Genomic DNA, 20824 nt, shown 5'->3' on the forward strand with positions numbered 1-20824 from the left:
TCTTTTTGCAATTGCATCCTAATATCCTTTACCACTCCACTGCTGGGACTGTCTCATCATACACATCCACAGTGTGTAGGTATCCCATTGAAGGAGTCAGTCATGTGTATCTTTCAGATGGGCGTTGAGAAAGCCCTTGATTAAGACAGGAAGTCATGTGTGTAAAATTCACACTTTTTTACCACCATCTCTTTGTACATAGTGAAGGTAGTGTGTGTCTGTGTGTGTGGGTGTGACTGTGTGTAGCACACACATCTGTAGAGTTCACAATTAACTGACGTAAAGGTAAATAGTAATATAAAATTAATTACACGCTTACAGTGAATTCCTTTGTACCTTTTAAAGTGAGCTCAGTTCTAATTTTGGGGTATAATAATTAGATCTGGAGCTGTTTTGGAAATGAAATGCCTTGCCTCTGCTATGTAAGGCAAATTATTTACACTTGGTTTGTTTCTGATGATAAAATTCAAAATGGAGACCCAACAGTCTTGTGAACTGGAGATAAAAGTGGCTATTGTCTAATTCTACTGATCTTCTTCATGTGCATTTAGATTTTTTTTTCTTTTCTGGATTACACTTCATTTACTCAGAAATGATCTGACTCACATTGATAGTTGCACAAATATCCCTTAGCATGCTAATGTTGACCAGGATCCACCTCTACTGCAGCAACTGACAATTCAAGGTTAACTTGTTTTATATTCATACATATTTAGACATTATTTTTGTGGATAATGGTGTTTGGTAATTGTTTCTTTTTTTTTGGTTTATCTACTCTTCAACTTGTTTCATATATGGATAATTCTGCTGGTAACTTCTTACGATTCCCAAAATGCCCCTTGAAAACAACCAGACACTTGTACTTATACTCGTTGCATCCAGCTTTCAGGTTATACGAGTAGGTGGAGGGAGCGATGAAGATGGAAAGAGCAAGGGAGCAGGACTTTCCAGTTGAGAAAAGTGAGGGTCACCAGTTACTCAAGACACGACATGTCTTGTGACTGCATTATGGCATTATGGACTATTGAAGCAATGTCACTGGAGAAATTGCCATCCCTGCCTCTTCTGTGATAGATCTCCCTGATTACTGAACATGGGACTTCCTTGATTCTCAGGGGCTTAAAACAAATGTCTACTATTGAAGATGATGTTTTAGGTACAGTAGTTGAAGATTTTTCAGCTTTTCCATCTCTTGTACCTGTACTGGAAACATTGTTGTGTCTCATCATGTATTTGTTGTGGAATACTAAATAATCAAACTTTACCTGTGGTCCAGTGAAAGGTAGGGGGGACTTTCTGTTAAAGTCCCACATAGATACAGTGTGTAAATATGTTTGTTTTCTCCATGCTAGCAATAGCAATGCTGGACTGTCAGTCAGTCCACCACTTTGATCCAGACTCAAATATCTCAACACCTATTGGATGGATTGCCATAAAATGTTTGTACAGACATTCACGACTATTGTGATCCCCTGACTTTTCCTCTAGCAGCACAATGAGGTTTTGTTTGAAATACAACTATTGGATAGGTTGCCCTGAAATTTGGTAGACATTTCATCTTTGTTTCTTCTTCTTCTTTCTGAATTGCAATAACTATTGTGATCACTTATCTTCTCATCTTAGAGCCATCATCATCAAAATTTCAGTTTGTCCACTACTTTTGTTTCTGAACAAATACCTGCAAAATCAATGGCATTTCCATCAGCCTCAGCTTTACTTTGTGTTTTATTGCTAATTAGCAAATTTTATATATACAGCCTCAAAGAGCCAAGGAATGTGATATGAACTGAAGGTCATGGGTTGAATTGATGCATTAGCCAGTGTATCCACAATCCTAGCCCGTCCTATCAAACTGAAGCTATTGGGTCTGCTACTCAATGCTCTTAAGCAGGGGTTCCTATGAAAGTCGTCATTTGAACCAAACACTTAAGCATCTAATATTACGGAAAAACACACATGTAACCAGAAAAGTGGGAAAACAAGCAAAATCAGCTGCTTGGTTTGTTAGAATGAAAACCGTCAGACTCTTTGGACTTTACATGTGGACTTCACATGGTTAAAAAACAACTATGGTGAAGGCATTTTCAAAGAGAGTTATCGAGCCACGCTTGGCTTTGATTCCATGCTGCTTAGTGTATAAATAAGGGCAGTATTCTTGCACCCTTATTAATATTTGTTATCACTTCTTATGGTGCAAAACATAGCCCACCTACATGCTACAATTTGGAATACATTTAGTGTTATTGATGAAGATCCAAAGGCTCCCTATAATTTAAGATACCAAGCATTGACTTTTACTGTGCTTCACTACAGGGTTCCTAATATCCCTTGGATTGTAGGTGCTTCAGTTTATGCTGCAAACCTGTGAAAACATTAGAGGGGTAAAAAGGTAAATATTTTCTCAATGCAGATGGAGTTATCTGCAATCATGACTCTAGTATTCAGTCCTTTCCCTCCCTTCTCTCCTCTTCTCCTTTTCTTTCTCAGTTGTGTCACTCGCCTCTGGCAAATGGGAGCCATTTGTTTGTGCGAACTTCCCATAACCTGCAGAGCATGAGACACTTATCATTCAGAGTGGGGTTGAGTCGTTCTGGGTTGTAATACCTCTTCTCTTCTCTTGTCTTCTTCTTCCTGTCCTTTTTTTTCCTTTCGCACAGTACCATGTTTGTTCCAGCTGAGTCTCACCATGGTTCATCATATATGACTCTCAATCTTTCTCCATTCTTTCACTCCCTCTCACACTCCCTTCTCCCCCATTTTCCCCTCTATAGTATGCCCCTTTCTCTTCCTCTCTGTCTTTCCATCTCTCCAGTCTCATTCTCTATGTAATCTCGGGGTACACAGAGCCATTTTCATTACTGCACTACTCATCTTATCATCCACGCTGCCATCTTCTCTGTCTCCTATCTTTTTTATATGCATCTCAGAAGCCACCCCTTTTCATTTCCCTAATGTACCCCACCAAATACACACTCACACACACACTCTTGCCTGCCCTAACCCCTAATTTCATTGCCCTAACCTGGTCCCCATCATCATGATGTAAAGCACACCACAGCTCGCTGCAACTGTGTAAATCACTGTGCGTGCGTGTGTGTGTGTGTGTGCGTGTGTGTGTGTGCATGCATGCTGGAGTGCATGTAGCCAACAGTACAGTGTAAAATTTTTATCTGTGTACGTATCTCTGGGCAAAAGGAGCAGTAGCAAGACAAAACAGATAACCTAAACAGGGAATGTCAGGATAAAATAGGAAGAAAAAGTGAGATAAAAATAAAGATGGAAACAGAAAAATGGGTGAGACTGAGAGAGACCGACAGGGAGAGGAAAAGAGTGATTTTTAAGGAGGGAAAGCTGTCACTGTAGGCCGATGTGAGCCCTAACCCTCTTGCTTGCTTTAATCCCTCATTTATGTTAACTCAGCTTTGGAAATGAAGCTGTCACTGGATTTTCCTTCCATTTACCCATGCTGTGGTATAATCAGACACCACATATGCATGCAACACACACAGACAGACACACAGTCGCAGAACTGAGACACAGAAAATCACTCAGCAAGGTTTTAAATTCATTCCAGAGTTGGAGGCAGAGATTCATAGAGCCTCACCTTGTCTCCTAGAGGAGAAATCATCATATATGTTGGAGACATAGGGGAATTATGGGTAAAATGCACCGGTGAGGACTGATAGTCTGTTCTAATCTGGGATCGCTGACACATACCATTCATTTCAGACTGTACCAATATTCCCCGGCCTGGTGTAGAACCAACATATGTGACTTTGCAGTCTTTTCTCCCTATTTTGTCAGACAAAAATCTATTCAAACAGTCTCGAAAGAGCAATGTAAAGCTATTTTAAAAAATGCTGAAACACACTCATGTTAGAATCATCTTTGTTGTTTAAACCATCGTAATGTAACATCCTTAATTGGTGTGTTAAACTGTTGATGCAAAGAGCCATATTATAATTTAAAAAAAGAAAAAAACATGAAACATGTCATTACGATTCTCACTTTTTTGAAAAGGTTTGAAATAAAATGATTGAAATACACAGTGTGCCATCTTAAATACTGCAACTAAATTAGTATGCTCATGGCGTCGAAATATGATTTTTAAAGGTTTTTTTAGTTACATTTAATCTTTACATTCTTATTATTATTTTTACATAGAATGACAAAGGAAGGGCAGAGTACATTTTTAAAGGGAAGTTTGTTTGGAGTGACACAAGAGACTTGTACTGCCATCTAGTGTTTATGATAGAAAGAGGATGGATGGTTTGATGGGTGGATAGAGGGACAGATGGCCAGGAAAGGGCAAAAAAATTTCTGCTATCCAGGTCCAATCTTTGCATCTTTTTAACAGTTTCAGTAATGAATAAATAAATACAGTATATGCAAAAAAGAGAATAATTAATGAATTTTAATCACTACTCATTACTTAATGAATACACTTGTCATCAATAGTGTATCTTCATTTAGCATGTGAATTGACCATATTTTTTCTTCTCAAAAAATAGGAGACTCATGATATCTTGGGAATTTCTTAGTCTTTATGTTGCTTCCAAATCTTTTGCACCAATTTCAAAATTAACAAATATGTGAAAAAAGTACACAATACACAATACAAAAATAATCACCACCTGACCTCAGTAGAAATAAAGATAATTTTTGAAATTACGTCCAAGCTAGGTGGAGCGAGCATTATACTGGTGTGTAATAGCATGCTCTCAGTGTGGGCTGTGGTGAAGTGTGGGGAGGAGAGTGGTGTGTCTCAAATGAGATATGTGACTGGCATGCTAACACACAGTTTTATCTGAGGAAAAGAGAGAGAGAGAGGGCCCCCACATCCCCTCACTATAGGCTTTTGATTAAAGCTCCCTTGGTACACAAACTTGTACACACTTCCAAAAACACACATATAGAAGTGTACACACATGCACCTGCAAAGATCATAAATAAATTGCAGGTAGGGGCATACACACACATACAGTATATACACGTACACACATTCTCCCATTGTAGGTGTTGATGTTTTACCTAGGCCAGGTAGCTTGTCCATTATGGAGCTGATAGGAGGATTTGGCCATGTTGGTTCCAGACAGCATCATCTCAACCGTCATAAATAACCCGAGTGTTTTCTCTGAGTCACAAAACCATATATAGAGAATAAGAGCTCTCAGCTTTATCCTCTGGTCTCATCCACTGCACACAAACACTCACACACATGCATAAACTCCAAGAAAAGGATTGAATGTGGGTGGACATAAACAAAATCACAGCTTTAAAAGTACAGTTGGCCCCAATACAGCTCAGTTTCAGCTTAAATTACCGTTTTGCATTCTAGTTTGGCTTTGGGGTTTGTCTCGGAGTGTGTTTTCTCAGATGGACGCTGGGAAAACTAGTTTGAATTTAGATGAGCAGCATCATCTGGCAGTGCAGTCTCAATAGTTTGCCAATAAAGCTTTGGATACAAACTGTACATCCCCGACCAATGGAACTGTGGAGGAGCATGATGAGTTCAATGAGGGAAGTAATGGACAAACCACTCTCAATATTATTGCATGTGGAAAAACCATACTGGAATACATCTCTGTCAATTTATCATCATCTGCCTGTCTATATTGTTTAAGTAAAGAAAATATCTACTGAAATTATATTGTCGTGGCTATAACAAAGATGAATTGGAAATAAATATTTTTTTCCATTTCACATTTTGTTTACTTTTCCCTATTTTATAAAAGCAGGAAAATGAAAAAATGAATGCATACTCGTTTCAGTGGGTGTACTGGTGCATATACAACCTACAGTATACTATACTGTATGTAGTCAATTTAAAGTTGGTGCTGTATTTGGTGTGTGTAACACACCATACTGTTCAGTGAATCAATAAATTTAAATTAATCCACATTGACCAATTCTTTTTAATTACAATACTCAGAAGTTCTTCAAAATCACAATTTAATCAATTTATAAATTAAGAAATGTACACATTATCAACACAAACCAAAATAAAAGATACAAAGATAATTCAAGAAATTGAATAAAGCAAAACAGTTGAAATTGATTATCCAAATACCAAATACACAAAATCCATTTTACTATATAAACAAGTTATTAAAATATTATTATTTATCCACATTCCTTTTTGCATTTAATATGAGCCCTTTTAAGTTATTTATAAATGACATTTCTATTATTATAATGTTAACCTTGGCCACAAACTACTATACCCCTTATAATATGTTTTAGCTGCTGAACACATGTATGTTAAGAATATGTATGTGCCACGGAATAAATTATATGTATTCATGGCTCAGTATTAAATACAAACCATTGAATTAATTTTTTTGCCCACAAAAATGTGCAAAAATAGTTACTTCATGGGTACAATCCATAATGAGTTTTATGAAAAAATAAAAAGTATTAAATTTTCTTTGATGATCAGCTTTAATTTGTTTGACAGTAAGCCATGAGTTTTCCCATTGCTGTTTCCTATGGAAATTATGATTAGATGCATGTACATTTACACATTATCAGAATTAACCATTTAATAAGCACAAGTGATACTTGAAGAACCAAAAAGACTGAGGGCATTTTCTGCACATCTGTGTCCAATCAAGCAAGACATTATTCAATAACACCTAAAATTCAAACAAATCAAAGGTCTGAGATGCTATACACTTTTTCAATATCTTTATTTTTAATTTTAATACTGAGTTGAAAACCAATATATTAGTTCATAGTGACCACAAAAATGCATGTGCATTGTTTGTTTCTTAAACCCTACTGTAGTGTCATTTAATTTGAAACTGACATACTGAAGTTTGGAAGTGCTGTACATGGCAGCTTTAATCATATCTTAGTTATTGTTGCATCACCACCAGGAGTCACAGGGAGAAGAAGCGGGGTGAAGTCTAACCTCAGACACTGAGCAGAGACTGCTTTCGTAAGTTTTATACCATGACTGAGTTGATGAATAGAGGGCAAGGAAGCTGATCCCATGTCAGCTGCTTTGAGAGAGTGCTAGGAGATGTCAGAGGTCTGTCTGTGAGGAAGGCGAGGGGCTGGCTGGAGAACAAAGAGGCTGGGGAAAGTGTTTATACATCTCTGGGGCAGGACCCTGTGGGGGCGATGGGATGGGAGTGTCTGGAGAGGCTGCAAGAAAGGAGGCAGAGACAGTAAGACATTTAATTTTACTTTTTGCCAATAAAAATGTTATTGTTTGAAAAAAAAGGAATTTTCTTTATATTTATAGTCTGTAAAATGCATCTACTGTCGCTCATGGGAAATGGTACATCCATAGTTGCTCCTTTGTAGATACAGTTCCCATCAATCTTGTGCAGCCATTGGTTGGTATAATATTGCCATGTGCATTTTTTATTTTAAAATGAAAGAATATGGCCAGCACTCTGAATTCTTTGATTCATTCATTTTTATGGATTTTTGTTCAGATTTAGGAATGCTTATTTGGGTGCGTATTTTGTTTCAACTGCCAATGGAAATGCACCTGGCACACACTTTTGTGACATTTGATGAGAAGATATAATTCATACATCAACCTTAATGTGATGTTTCTTGTGTGTCAGATGATTTGCGCCTGTACGAGTGGATGCACTTTGTGTGATTGCATGTATGTCTCACAGTTATCAAGAATGTTGTTCTTACCTATCAGTGGAGTGTTAGTGACAGGCATAGTGCCAATGACCAGTGTGTGTCCAGTGATAGGATCCTGGGCAAGCTGGGTGTGTGCTGGTTGGTGCAGGTGTGTGGGTTCTGATATTAGGCCTGAACACATAACATAGCAACTTTTTAATCAACCATTTGTAACCACCCCCCCCACCCACCCAATGAAATGTGGCATTTCACATAACAAGCCCTCATCAGACCAAAAAGAAGTGCATGTTTCTACAAGAATAAATCTCTGTTTTGGATCTTGTTAATTGAATGAGTTGGGTTTCACAAATTTCAAGCTGATTTTATGTCAGTATGTCCCAACAAGTGTATTGAAATGTGTGCAAGTTCTAGATAATAACTGTGTCAGGCCTCCATGACTTCATATAAAATGGCTAAGAAAACTATGTAATCAGCTCTGTGGAATGCTCAACTAACGTAGTTTGTGTTGCAGTGTCACTCACATTACAAACTAAGGGGTGAAGAAACCCTCTAATTTTTTTGTTTTATGTAATTACATTTTTTTAATTGTTTGGTTAGGTTAGCTAGTTGCTGGGTTTCAAACTATAAAGTTTGAAAATCTAATATTTAAATATAATATAATCCCCAAAACATTTAAATAGCGGGGGGGTATGTTAGTTCTACATTCCTACAAGATGTTAAAAATTAAATTAATGCAGCTATTTCTGTAGAAGGTCCTCTGTACAAGTCGGAGTGTCATATTTTGGAGTTGTTTTTAGCATGGAGTGTGAGTGAAATGACTTATTACTTTATTTCCACACCTCATCTTATGCTGTGAGTTGTCTGACATTGCACTGCTTAGAATATTTTTGATGCATTATTACTTTAATTTAAGACTTCCTTTTTATACACATTTAGATATATTTGCAGATGTCACCTAGCAGCATCTCATATACTGTACCAGGTTGTCTATTTTGCCTTTGCCTAATATATATGTGGATTATACAAAGTTATACCATCCTTCTGCTAAATCTAACTTTTTACCCATTGTTCTTATAAAGGCATGAAAACTTTGCTGAGCATGTATAGTTCACTGCTTCATACTTGTACAGTTCCACACAAATACCGCAGAGGCGTTCCACTGGAGCATATGGTGGTCATGCTGAAGGTCAACCTATTTTTCTCTCTGCGGGTTTACAAGTACAGACATGAGCCCAGTCTCACCTCCCAGCAGCATTTCATGCAGCAGGTTGTCTATCTTTGCCAGGCCACAGAGCTTAATGAACTGGAGCTGTTCGATCATCTGCCAGGTGATGCTCTGCAGGGTGGGCAACAGGAGTAGCAACTCTCCAAAACGACCCCTGGAGTCGTACTGACGATCATTAATGTAGTCTTCCAGACTCATCTGAACCTGCAGACACACACACACGCACACACACACAAATTCACATACACATACACACACACACACACACACACACACACACACACACACACACACACACACACACACACACACACACACACACACACACATACACGATGCAAAGTCTCTATCAGTGTAAGCAAACTGCCTTTGTCCTTGTAAATTGACTGATATATTCGTAAAAATTGTGAAAATATACAAAATAAAATATAGAGTATAATACACAGTGGTAAAAAGGCTTGGATGCTCCTCCTTAACACCATTTACCGGAAATTGTAAGAGAAGATACCAGAAAAGAACTGCAGCTCAAATGCTTGGCCTACCTGCAGTCGCATGGCCTTGATCTTCGAAGGGTCCCGCAAAGACTTTGCATCTGCAGTTTGGGAGGCAAAAAATGGAAGTGGGGGTGGATTAAGGGATGGAAGGGTGGAGGAAAGGGATTGAAAGACAGGAGGGTGAGGAAAAAAAAGAAAGATCAGGGATGGAATTGAGAGTCTGAGTGGAATTGATGGGATGATTATGGTCAAACCAGGGCATGAGGCAAAATGAGGGGATTTAGTGGAGGGGTAGAAAAGGGGGGCAGACTAGGCCAAGGAAACGTAAAAAAGGCATGGAGGGATTCTGATGTAAGTTTGAGGGGAAATTTAAAAAATTTTTTATCCCAACCTTGCACAAGTAGCTGCCATAACCTAAAGCAATATTGTTCTAGTTCTCTAAAAATACTATACCCAGCTTTTCACTTACTGTAACAAACAGATGACAATTTAAATCACACATACAGACAATAGTTCCTGAATGGAGAAGCAAGGTTGGGCTGGAAAATAGGGTATCCACTCATCCCTAGGAAGAATAAACTGGTTACTAGCATTTGTTATTAACTGTACCTCACAAATCCCCTGCTGGCTAAAATACTAAACGTTATTTATTTTCATTACCTGGGTCAAAGAAGACAATAGCCTTAAGCGCTGCATACTCATTGTCATCTATTTGAATATTCTGAAAGGGCTGGACCAGCTCATCCAGCACTCGGTTGGCTACCCTACATATTTCTGGTTCAGGACTGTTTCTGTGTATCACACAGCCATTACCTGTGGGAAAAGAGAGGACTGGTCAGGGGCTGTGTTAAAGGGAGTTGAAAGGGAGAGAAAGGTATCCAGGAGTGTGTGGGGAGGAGTGCTGGTGTGTGCTTGTTTGGAAGGGAGTGGGGAAAAGTTTTAGCCTTGAGAGAAAGATAAATGGAATCTTGTAGACTTTTGTTAAGCCTATGTAAGGGTTTCAGTCAAGGTTATGGTAAAGGGGTGCGGGAAGGTCCTAAGAAGTATAGAAATGCAGAATGCATGTGTCTGAGTTTTTGAGTACTTGAGTGTAGGCAGATCTGTAGTTGACAGATCTGCATACAGTATGATGTTGGTATATGCCCCAGTAATGAGTAATGCTGTTTACAAAAGACACGTTTGATGTCATAAAGAAAGAAACAGAAAACTTTAGTTAATCATTCTCAGCTAGCACAACATTTGATCAGTCTTCACACTTCAGAGCTGAACCACCTGATTGCACCACATATTAATAAGATGCCATTCTAGTAGTCAGTTTGTACCTAAAACCAGGAAGTCCTTGAATGGCATTGACCTTTTAGCGACCCCAAGCGAGAGATGTTCACCTGCATGAGCCCTGAGCAAGCTCACCTGAAGACAAAGACACACACCTACAGTTAAACAAAAAAAAAAAACAATGCCACAATACCTCCCCTTTTGCCCTTACATACTGTCCTGGTTGAAATTATTGGCACCTCTGAATTTTTAGTACAGAATTTAGAATATCTTAAGAAATAAATACAAATTAACCAATTTTGTATAATCTGAATATTTGATAAAATGTCCCAAGTTACTGAACAACAACAAAAACAAAATGCTTTCACACAGTTAAATTAAAAAAAATATAGACATAAAATGTATGATTGACACAATTATTGGAACCTTTATGATAAATTTAAATTATTTCCTCAAACAAAATAAAAAAACGAATAAAACCCACCTATGGTTAATTTTTAGTGTTCACATGACATGAATTAACCAATGAATGATGGTTTTACTACATAAAAAGGGGATGATTGTTCCCAGTTTCTTTTTCACAATGGTGAAGACGAGAGAGCTGTGTTAGAGCGTCAAAAATGCTATTATCAAAAAACATAACAATTCCATAGGCTAGAAGGTAATCACCAAAGATCTTGAAATCCATGTTTCTACAGTTCATAATGTTATAAAGAAGTGTCACATTCATGAAACTGTTAAGACATTTCCAGGAAATGATGCTAAGAAGAAACTGTATGAGAGAAGTCTGCGAAGCTTGATGCGGATTGTAAAAACACCACGCAAGACATCTAAAGAGCTTCAAGCTGACCTGGAGCAATCTGGAGTGGTGGTTTCAGCCCATACCATATGCTGCACACTAAACCAAGTAGGGCTCTATGGGCAAAGGCCAAGGAGGACACCACTATTAAAAGAAGGGCACAAAAAAGGCAAAACTAATGTTTGCAAAATCTTTTCAGAGATAAGCCACAGTCTTTCTGGGATAATGTTGTATGGACAGATGAAACTAAAGTAGAGCTCTGTTGGAATGCAATGCATCAGTTTGTTTATAGGTGACGAAATGGAGTCCATAAGGAAAAGAACACCCTACCTACACTAAAACATGGTAGAGGTTCTATCATGCTTCGGGGCTGCTTTGCTGCCTCTGGTACTGTAGGCACTGAATGTATCAAAGGAATGATGAAATCTGAAGACTGCCAGGGCATTTTAGAGAAAAATGTGTTACCCGGTGTCAGAAAACTAGGTTTGAGGTGAAGGTCTTGGGTCTTTCAGCAGGACAACAACCTGCACACATCCAGCAGCACAAAAGAATGGTTTAAAGGAAACGATGAACTGTTTTAAACTGGCCAGCAATGAGTCCTGACCTAAATCTCATTGAAAACCTTTGGGGAAAGCTGAAATCTGCCATTGCACAAAGGACCCATGCAAACTTAAAAGAACTTGAACACATTGCAGTGGAAGAGGAGTAGAAACTACCAGCAAAGAGGTCCGAGAAGCTTCTAGATGGCTATGAAAAACGTTTAGAGACTGTCAATGTTGCCAAAGGTTCTGCAACTAAATACATTTTGTGTTTTTATTTTTTCACTCTTATGCAAGTTGTGGCTTTTTTTATTTTCCTTTGCATAAACATTTTATATATTTTATAGATAACCTCTGTTATGATTTGGCGCTATATAAATAAAAATTGAATTGAATTTTGTTCAGTAACCTTGGACATTTTAAAAATATATTTTGATTATACAAAATTGGTTAATTTGCATTCATTTCTGAAGATATTCTAAATTCAGGGGTGCTGATAATTTCCACCAGGACGTACATCACAGGGGGCCATACTTGTAGAGTAAGTGCAGTATACTATATTTAGTAGACTCTTGAACTAATTTGAAGTAACACCTATAACACACTACTTAATAATTTCTTCAAATATTCTCTCATCTAAGAGCACTCGGTTAATTAAAAAGGATCTTTTTTAAATTCAAGCGGAAAGGGCTTTCACATTCATGCACCCACAGAAGCTATACACATCCAAAATGTAAAGACAATGCTTCAAAACTATGTGAAACGAAAGTGCAGGAGTTTGAGGGGTACTGGTTTTAACTTTGTTTCTAAAAACAAACATGAGATAAAAAAATGCAAGAGAATTACTGAGGGCAAGAAATAGCATAATCATAGATTACCCATCATGCATCACAGCCCTGTTACCTGGTCATCCAGTGGCAGTTCTCCAAATGTAGGAATATACTTGGCCCATTCCACCAACACCAATAACTGCTGTCTCATGGAATCACATACATCCCCAACAGTAGCCGACTTCTGCTCTGATATGTTTGCTGTTACAATTGGAGCTGTGATCTGGAGAAAATAATCATTTCTTGGGTCACAATTTGTTACATTAAATTTCCTCATGTGTCTGCAGTTTAGTCAAGCCACATAATATACCGACTGATGAAGCTAACACAAGCTCACATACAACCATATATTAGTAGGAAAATATGAAATTCAAATGATATGATATTCACCTGTTGTGACAGTGATTCTGCTTGGGCCAGAATAGTAATTGGTGGTAGGTCTTGGGAGTCAGGGATACTTCTTCGGGAGCTGATCCGATCTCTCTCATTCTGCACAGCTAAAATTAAACAGAGAGTTAAAATTACTGTGCGTGTGAAACAGAAAGAGAAATCAAAAGGAACAGGACAGAGATGGCACCTCCTGTACATTCCTTATTATAAAAAATGAACTGATTTTAAAACAGGAATATGTCCCGGTAATATTCAAGTCTCTATCTTGGTTTATTGTTTTTGAGAATTTCCTTAAGTTGGTAGTCATGGGTGTAGAGAGGTTGGAAAAAAGAAATCCTGAATGCAAATGACGACAGCAGACACTAGGGCAGTTAATATTTAGGAAAATAGCCATACAGGCTGGCCTCAGCAAGAGAAGTCAAACGTTAACCAGTTGCAATCCAGAACAACATGTTTGAATAACACATGATTAGGTGTCATAAAATTCTCTGCCAAGGTTATACCCCTCATAAATACACGTACACTAAGTAATCACCTTTTTTTATGGCTGAGCCAATTTCAACCATCTTGAAACAGCTTTCAAATTCTCTGGTGACAGCCTTTCCTTCAGTGCCTAGTTTTAAGTCTGTGCCGTCTCTTGGTGGCAAAAATAGAAATAAACTACATAAAGAAAACAAACTACATTGAACCTATATAAATATATTGATTACTGACTGTATATAATGTCTTTGTACAAAAATAACAAAAAGAAACAAAAAAAATTGGACCCTTTCTAATTGTATCATCTTTACATGTAAAAAGTTTAAATATTGAAGAAAATACAAATTTTTGGTCATGAGGTTTAGAAGTTAAGTGTTCTCTACTTTCTGTCATATCCAGGGGGCGGGAAGAAAGTTTCCATACCTTCTTTTTTCATGCCAGCTCTGAAGCATTTGTTGAGTCTGCAGAAACGACATTGGTTCCTCTTATCTTTATCCACAATGCACTGCCTGCTGAACCTTCGTATGACAAACATTCAAGGATATAAGTAGCTTTACAGAGCAAGACATATGATGACACAGTTTACTATAATATACCATAATGTACTGTAACGTGACGTGCCATGACGTGATGACTGGATTGAGAAGTAAATTATCAATACTTTAAGAGTTCTATTTAGATATCTGCAGGTGATCATAAAGGTTTACATGCATATGAATAGCAGCTGGTGGCATTCTTTTAAGCGGGCTATGTATTTATGTGTATATGTGTGCTCATGCAGCATGTTCTTGTTTTCTGTGCCTGCAAGTGTAGACGTGGTTCTTGCGTATGGAGCGTCTGAAGAAGCCTTTACAGCCGTCACAGCTGGAGGCTCCATAATGTTTCCCTGTGGCTTTGTCTCCACAGATTGCACAGTTACTGCTGACCCCGTCTGCACCAGGCAGGCTCGGCTCTGTTGGCATGCTGTCTGAAACGCACAAAAACATTCACACAGGTAAATACACTTGTACAGTATATACACATAGGTGCACAGACAAATGCTCATAAAATACATCTTTATATTACATATATTGGTATAGACATAAATACTCAAACAAACTGAAACAATGTACTGCAGTACACATCTAGAAATTGTTCATTATGGTCTAATGCACAAGAAGCAATATATCTTATAACATGGGACCACAGTGCTTACTGTCCACAGCATTATTTTATCTAATTGAAGCACTATGTGTAGAATTTCTATGTTATTATAGAATCTTTCAAATTATTGTGATGGTATGAGTCTGCTTTGAAGAAAAATTAAATAATCCAAGTTACAATCAGTAGGGTATGCAAGTTACCTTCATCTGATTAATCTCAGTGTCCCCAAGTCAGATCTTTGGGGTTTTACATCATGCATTGTCTGCTGCAATGTGTTTTTTGATAGTACCTCTGGTGGGACAGCAAAGTCAGAAATTTTATAGTTCTTTTAATTAGTCACAACAATAGCAGCTGTTCACAGTTACTACCAGGTCAGAGATGCTTAGAACAAAAAATGGGAAACTAATGTCTGAAGTAAATCTTTCTGAAACAGTTGACCATTATTACCATTCCTGAAGGAATGTTTTAGTAGAAAGTACACTATTACTACTACTACTACTCCAGTAAATGTATTTTGTGTATGTTCCATAGTGCATACATACATTGCAGATGTTTGTTGGGGTTTGTATAAGTGCAAACTCATTAGTGTGGTGTTTGATTTGCACATTACATTACAGTTTGTGGATCTACAAAATATAAATCAGGAAAAAGAATACATTGCAGCTCAGTTGCCAAGCATATTAAACATTATTGTCTATGTCTTTATCTCCTCATTGTTATCATCATTATCATAGTTGTTGTGATTGTAATCATTATCAGCAGCATCATAGCCATAATCAAAACCATAATCATCATTGTCCACACATTTATTGCTCAGTCAAAACCTACCAAATAGAACACAACATGAACATAGCACTTGCATATGTATATGTAAAAACATAAGATGCTTCAAAAGTAATGTTGACATCCTCCCTACACACATCTCTTTCAATCTCATATCAGGCAGTGCCAATGTTGAACAAACTTTCTGTGCAAATGCTGATGTGACATCAGTGTATCACTGAGATGCGTGCTTGCTCTTCAATAATATATCTTTATGACACATATCTGCAATTCTGGCATTAAAGAGTTTTATCAACATTCTGATTTCACACTTTTACAACCCAGACCCAGCCCTTTTCTTTCCTTTGCAACAACAATTTACATTAATATATACATGACAAGCAATAGGCAGGTGGAATTCATTTCCCTCAGTGTTAACAGACAACTGGATACATGCACTATTAGCCAGCATTAAAATGTCATGAGCTTCCCCATCACTTAATTTAGACGTCTGGAGCGTGATATGTAAAATCCAACCCTTACTGATTTCCCTCTCTCCAAAAAGCAACTAATTTGCCGTCAGCTGGTCTCAGTTCACTTCATCAGTAAACTTTTAATCCTACAAACTAACACACCTCCTCATCAAGTTATGAGGCAGGTGACCCATCCCACCCTCTTCAGAAAACAGGTGTCACATTAGGGACAAATACAAGGCTCTCTTTTTACACTCCTTTCTCTGTCCAAACTGTTATTGTCAGACACTGGTCTAACTGTGGTAAAGGTTTATATGGGCAAAACAGTTCAACAAAAGCTTTTAAAAATAATTACTTAATCTGACTCTTTGTAATGGCCTTAATTTCAATCTATAGTAATTTAGCAGATAGGCATAGGTGACAGTTGGTTTATAAAATACAAATTTTCACTCCACTGTCATAATGTGAGACAAACCTAGTTAAAACATATATCAATCCAGGCGCAGCAATTGGTATCAGTATGGATGGAAGTGTGTATGTGTGTGTGTACTTACATATACTTTCATTTATTTTATTTTAACACAGTCATATTGTATGTGTGTATGTCCACCCCAATGCAGCTGCTGGTAAAAAAAAAAAAACGTTTGTACTCCCATTATGTGCGTTTTCATTAGGGTTTGTGTGTGTGTGTGTGTGTGTGTGTCTGCATGTCATAGGCTACTTTTGGGGAAAAATTTCAGACTAAAGACCAGTTAACTGGGGATGGCTTTGTGTGTGTGTGTGTGTGTGTGTGTGTGTGTGTGTGTGTGTGTGTGTGTGTGTGTGTGTGTGTGTGTGTGTGTGTGTGTGTGTGTGTGTGTGTGTAGGTATCTGCATGCACTCACACTTACCTCCTCCTCCACAGAGTACTTCTGCACTCTCAAAGCCCAGTGTGCTGTATGAGGAATCCAGGCCTTCACAGTAGTTAGCTACTTCCATATCTAACAGAGATTTACTCTGAGGAGCAGGAGGATACTTCATTCAACCTGGTGTTCCTCACACTTTTCTCTTCTTCTCTCTAATTCTCTTCCCGGATCACTCTACAGTCTCTCTTTCTCTTTTCCCCTATCTTCCTGTCTCTGCTTCATCTAAATTTTACAGACATGACAATGGAGATCCCTGGCATGAAAGATCTATAATCCCATCTGATTGGGCCCAGACAAAGCAGAGGGGAGGAGCTGTAGCCAAGACTTCTCACTTTATTACACATTGCTTATCAGTCCTTCTCCCTCACACCTATCCCTGGGTTGGATAGATAGTGGTGAAGGAGTAATCCCCCCCCCGCCTTTTTTTTTCTACCTCTTTTTTTTTTTACCATGACATAGATTTCATCAGATTTTGGGTGACAGCTTGCACTTAATGTGCAAGTTGGCGAGCTTCTGTGCACGTGCATCTGCATGCACGATGGGGGTTGGTGGGGGGCTGGGGGGCTGGGGGGGCTGTGGGCGGGGTGGGGGGGGGGTGTTTTTAAAGGCACAAAAAAATTATGAATGTGTGTGTGTGTATGTCATTCCTAGGCTTCTAATCAATAGCGGAGTAATAGCACCACCACCTCAGCAGATGTAAACTATAAAGACACAAAGTGAAGTGGAAAATACTGATAACTTCCATTAGCTCTTCCACAAACACACTTCTTGGGTTTACATCCCACCCAAATGACCGCACTCCAGGTTTTCTTAAGAAATGTATGTGGAAGAGAATCAGATGACATCAAAAGTGGAAATCCAAAAAAAAAACTTAAACAGTTGTATCTGAGCTGTCTCTCTTTCAGGACAGGAATTCTGTAAACACACTCAAATTTACTGCCAAAAACCAGTTAAAATGTCCCAACCCACCCATTTTACATCAGGAGTTTCGTAATCTTATTGTGTGTCTTAAAGTTAATCCATTTGGGGCATTGTGTTAGAGAAGGCTGTAAACAATAGGCAGTATTATGGGAGATTTGATGGCCTACATCAGTAATGAGTGCTCCAGTGAGAAAAGCACCTACAGTATATGATCAGGCATGATGATAATTTATTGGCACTGAAGGCACAGTATATCAGAATGCACATTGTCATGGGTTATTCAGTGGATTGTAGGAGATAGAGCAATTAGTATCCAGTCACAGTACAATAACAGACATATTAGCTAATAGAGAAGACTGAAGTGAAGGGATTGAGAGACAAGGGAGAGAGAGGTAAAGAGAGAGAGATGTGATAGAGAGTTTACATTTTAACTAGTAATGACTCTGACTCATCAGGTTAGTGGAGAGCGAAGAATTTACTCTTTACAATCACATTCACAATCATGTAAAACGCAAAAAGTCTGACACAGAGCACTGTAGTGTGAGTGTGCTATATTTAATTTACCATCACATTACATGAATGTAACTATACCTGCATTAAACTAGGATTATAAAGTATAAAACCAGATTGCATGTAAGAAAAGAGAAGGGATAAAGTATGAAAATACAGTAGAGGCTATCATGTGATATAGTTGGGTTTAACATACAAAAAGAAAGCAAAATCCATTGTGCATTAAGGCTTAGAGACAAGAACCATATATTTAAATATTTTTTTTGATATTTTACAATATCAAAAAAAAAATCAGTGTTAACTGAAAAGTTAAAATCTACTTTACTTCATAGCTACTGGTGAACAGGTTAAAAGCTTTAAAATGCTCCATTTCACCTCACCTTCCACTGTTGAGTGCAAGGAAAACAAGCCTAGGAATTCAAGACTTTATTACTGTTATGATGAGTTCCTTTTATCACTTACTTTCTACATTTTGAATACTTGAAAAATAATACAGTCTTCTTGAATGGGGTCAAGATACAATATTCCAAACACCAAAGCTGTTTAGAAAGGCAGCTTATGTTCACTTGGACTGTTCATTTTGCTCACTAATATTGAAAACTGATTCAACCACCCAGCAAAAACATAATGTAGAAGCTTACTGATTTTAAAATTTTACAGGTGAATATGATTTAAAAATGCATATAAAAACACGAATTACATATTCATAGAATCACTTAAAATAATAAAAGGTATTATCACTTCTTCAGCTGAAAACCAAGCAGGACCTTTATGACAAACCTTGCATCTGCCTAGCAACCGAAAGCTCTTTTCAGTCATAAAACCCAGTGTAAAGAGGCTATCTCTGTGTGAACTGGCCATAATAATGTCGCCTCTATTTAGATTAGAGGTTTTAATAGTTGCAAATGATGATCAACCTCCCAGCTGACTCTAGTAAACCACTATTTTCTGATATCCGGGCAATAGTAATAAATACATAGTTTGGAAGAATATTATATAACTTCTATAACTGTACAAAGATTATCATTAACTTCTTATTTGCTTTTTATTCGCTGCAATGTTGTTCAGTTCTTGAACCACTGCTATGACATAGAATTTGTGAAAATCAATAGAAATATATGAATAAAAGAATCAGTTTAACTTGTGAACAACATTTCTACAACACTTAGAGTTACATGCATGCCTAACAAAATTCTCCAGTCTTTCATATAAACTCTGGTCTCTGAGGTCATTTAGTGAGTGTCATACTACTTTATTCTTCCTGCTAATATCACCACCTAGTAAAAAGTCTAAAGGCTTGTTTGGCCAGTAACATTCACCCTCAAAATGGAAATCATTTGTTTATGTTAGGTGATTTCTCCAGCTTAAGCAAAGCCTATGTGTCTTTAGAGTATAAACAGTATACAACGATTAAACACAGTCACCTGCACAATTTAAGGCAGTCCAATACAACATCACACACTACAGCCTCAACAATCAAGCAACAACTGTCTTTCACAGTCTTAACAAAACTTGCAATCTACACAAACAGATGTTAACTTACAGGTTGTTTCAGATTGCATTATTTAAATTTTTCTGTACTTTCAGTTGCAGTGTCATTCTTTTGCTTTCTCTTGTTACAGATTACGACCTTCTACAGAATGTGAAATGAGTTATCACATGATCTTTACAGCACAGCATTCATGACAAAGTGAGTCTGTCCTATCTGTTTTTACAAAATACTGTCTGCAGACATTGACACTTGAAAGCACACACACACACACACACACACACACACACACACACACACACACACACACACACACACACACACAGACTTAGACAACCACATTACTTTATATATCCTACAGTTAAAAGGTACACCAATTGTGGTTACAGGAAATTTAGCAGCAACTGAAGACTGTGTGAGTAGGGAATACCTCCATATTACCACCAAAATACAAAACCACGTGATTTAGTGGAACATGTTACCAAACTTCCTTGAGGAACTGCTAAAGGTAAGCTTCACTTCCTCCACAAAAACGAAACTAAAGGTTATAATTCTTATAGACATTGTGGAAAAATTTAATTCAATGACAATATTCTTCATAGGAGAATTTTGACTTACCTGTGTTCCTGTTTCTGCCTGGGATGCATTTATCCACGAGTACTGCTGTGCTGTAATCCGGTAGTTAGCAGCCCCTCAGTGTAACATTAGTTTAAGTGACAATGAGAGTGGTAAAATGGTAAAGGTGTTCAACAAAATTAACAGGGATGGCTGGAGAGCTGAGCGGCCTATAATTCATTGAGCAACACATTGGATGGCGCCAGTCATTAGATCGATTTACTAAACAAACGCAAACTAGGGTGGGGATGTTAAACAGTAACCCAGCGCCATAAAACCAAAAGGAAAAGGAACACCAGGTGTGTGTGTTTGTATTTGTATGCGTGTGTCAGGCAGGGCCTCTCACACCACCTCTGAGGGCAGAAG

The 20824-nt window shown here is 37.8% G+C and overlaps 1 protein-coding gene across 5 annotated transcripts; it reads right to left on the reverse strand.

The window, feature by feature from the left end:
* Nucleotides 1-5997: 5997 nt before the first annotated feature.
* Nucleotides 5998-20638, reverse strand: hnf4g (hepatocyte nuclear factor 4, gamma). 5 transcript variants are annotated; one of them, XM_040126235.1, is made up of 12 exons: nucleotides 20462-20638; nucleotides 14984-15074; nucleotides 14442-14607; nucleotides 14064-14158; nucleotides 13161-13267; nucleotides 12844-12993; nucleotides 10650-10737; nucleotides 9988-10140; nucleotides 9376-9425; nucleotides 8851-9037; nucleotides 7660-7779; nucleotides 5998-7149 (listed from the first exon to the last, which is right to left on the reverse strand). In XM_040126235.1, the coding sequence occupies exons 3-12, from the start codon at nucleotides 14600-14602 to the stop codon at nucleotides 7028-7030; spliced, it is 1233 nt and encodes a 410-aa protein (XP_039982169.1). In that variant the 5' UTR covers nucleotides 14603-14607; nucleotides 14984-15074; nucleotides 20462-20638; the 3' UTR covers nucleotides 5998-7027. The 5 variants fall into 5 exon arrangements, with proteins under 5 accessions (XP_039982169.1, XP_039982168.1, XP_039982166.1 ...); XM_040126234.1 differs by lacking the exon at nucleotides 14984-15074; XM_040126232.1 differs by lacking the exons at nucleotides 14984-15074; nucleotides 20462-20638 and adding an exon at nucleotides 16909-17124.
* Between the last annotated feature and the right edge of the window lie 186 nt (nucleotides 20639-20824).

Source organism: Xiphias gladius, chromosome 5 (assembly GCF_016859285.1).
Source record: "Xiphias gladius isolate SHS-SW01 ecotype Sanya breed wild chromosome 5, ASM1685928v1, whole genome shotgun sequence".
NCBI lineage: Eukaryota > Metazoa > Chordata > Actinopteri > Istiophoriformes > Xiphiidae > Xiphias > Xiphias gladius.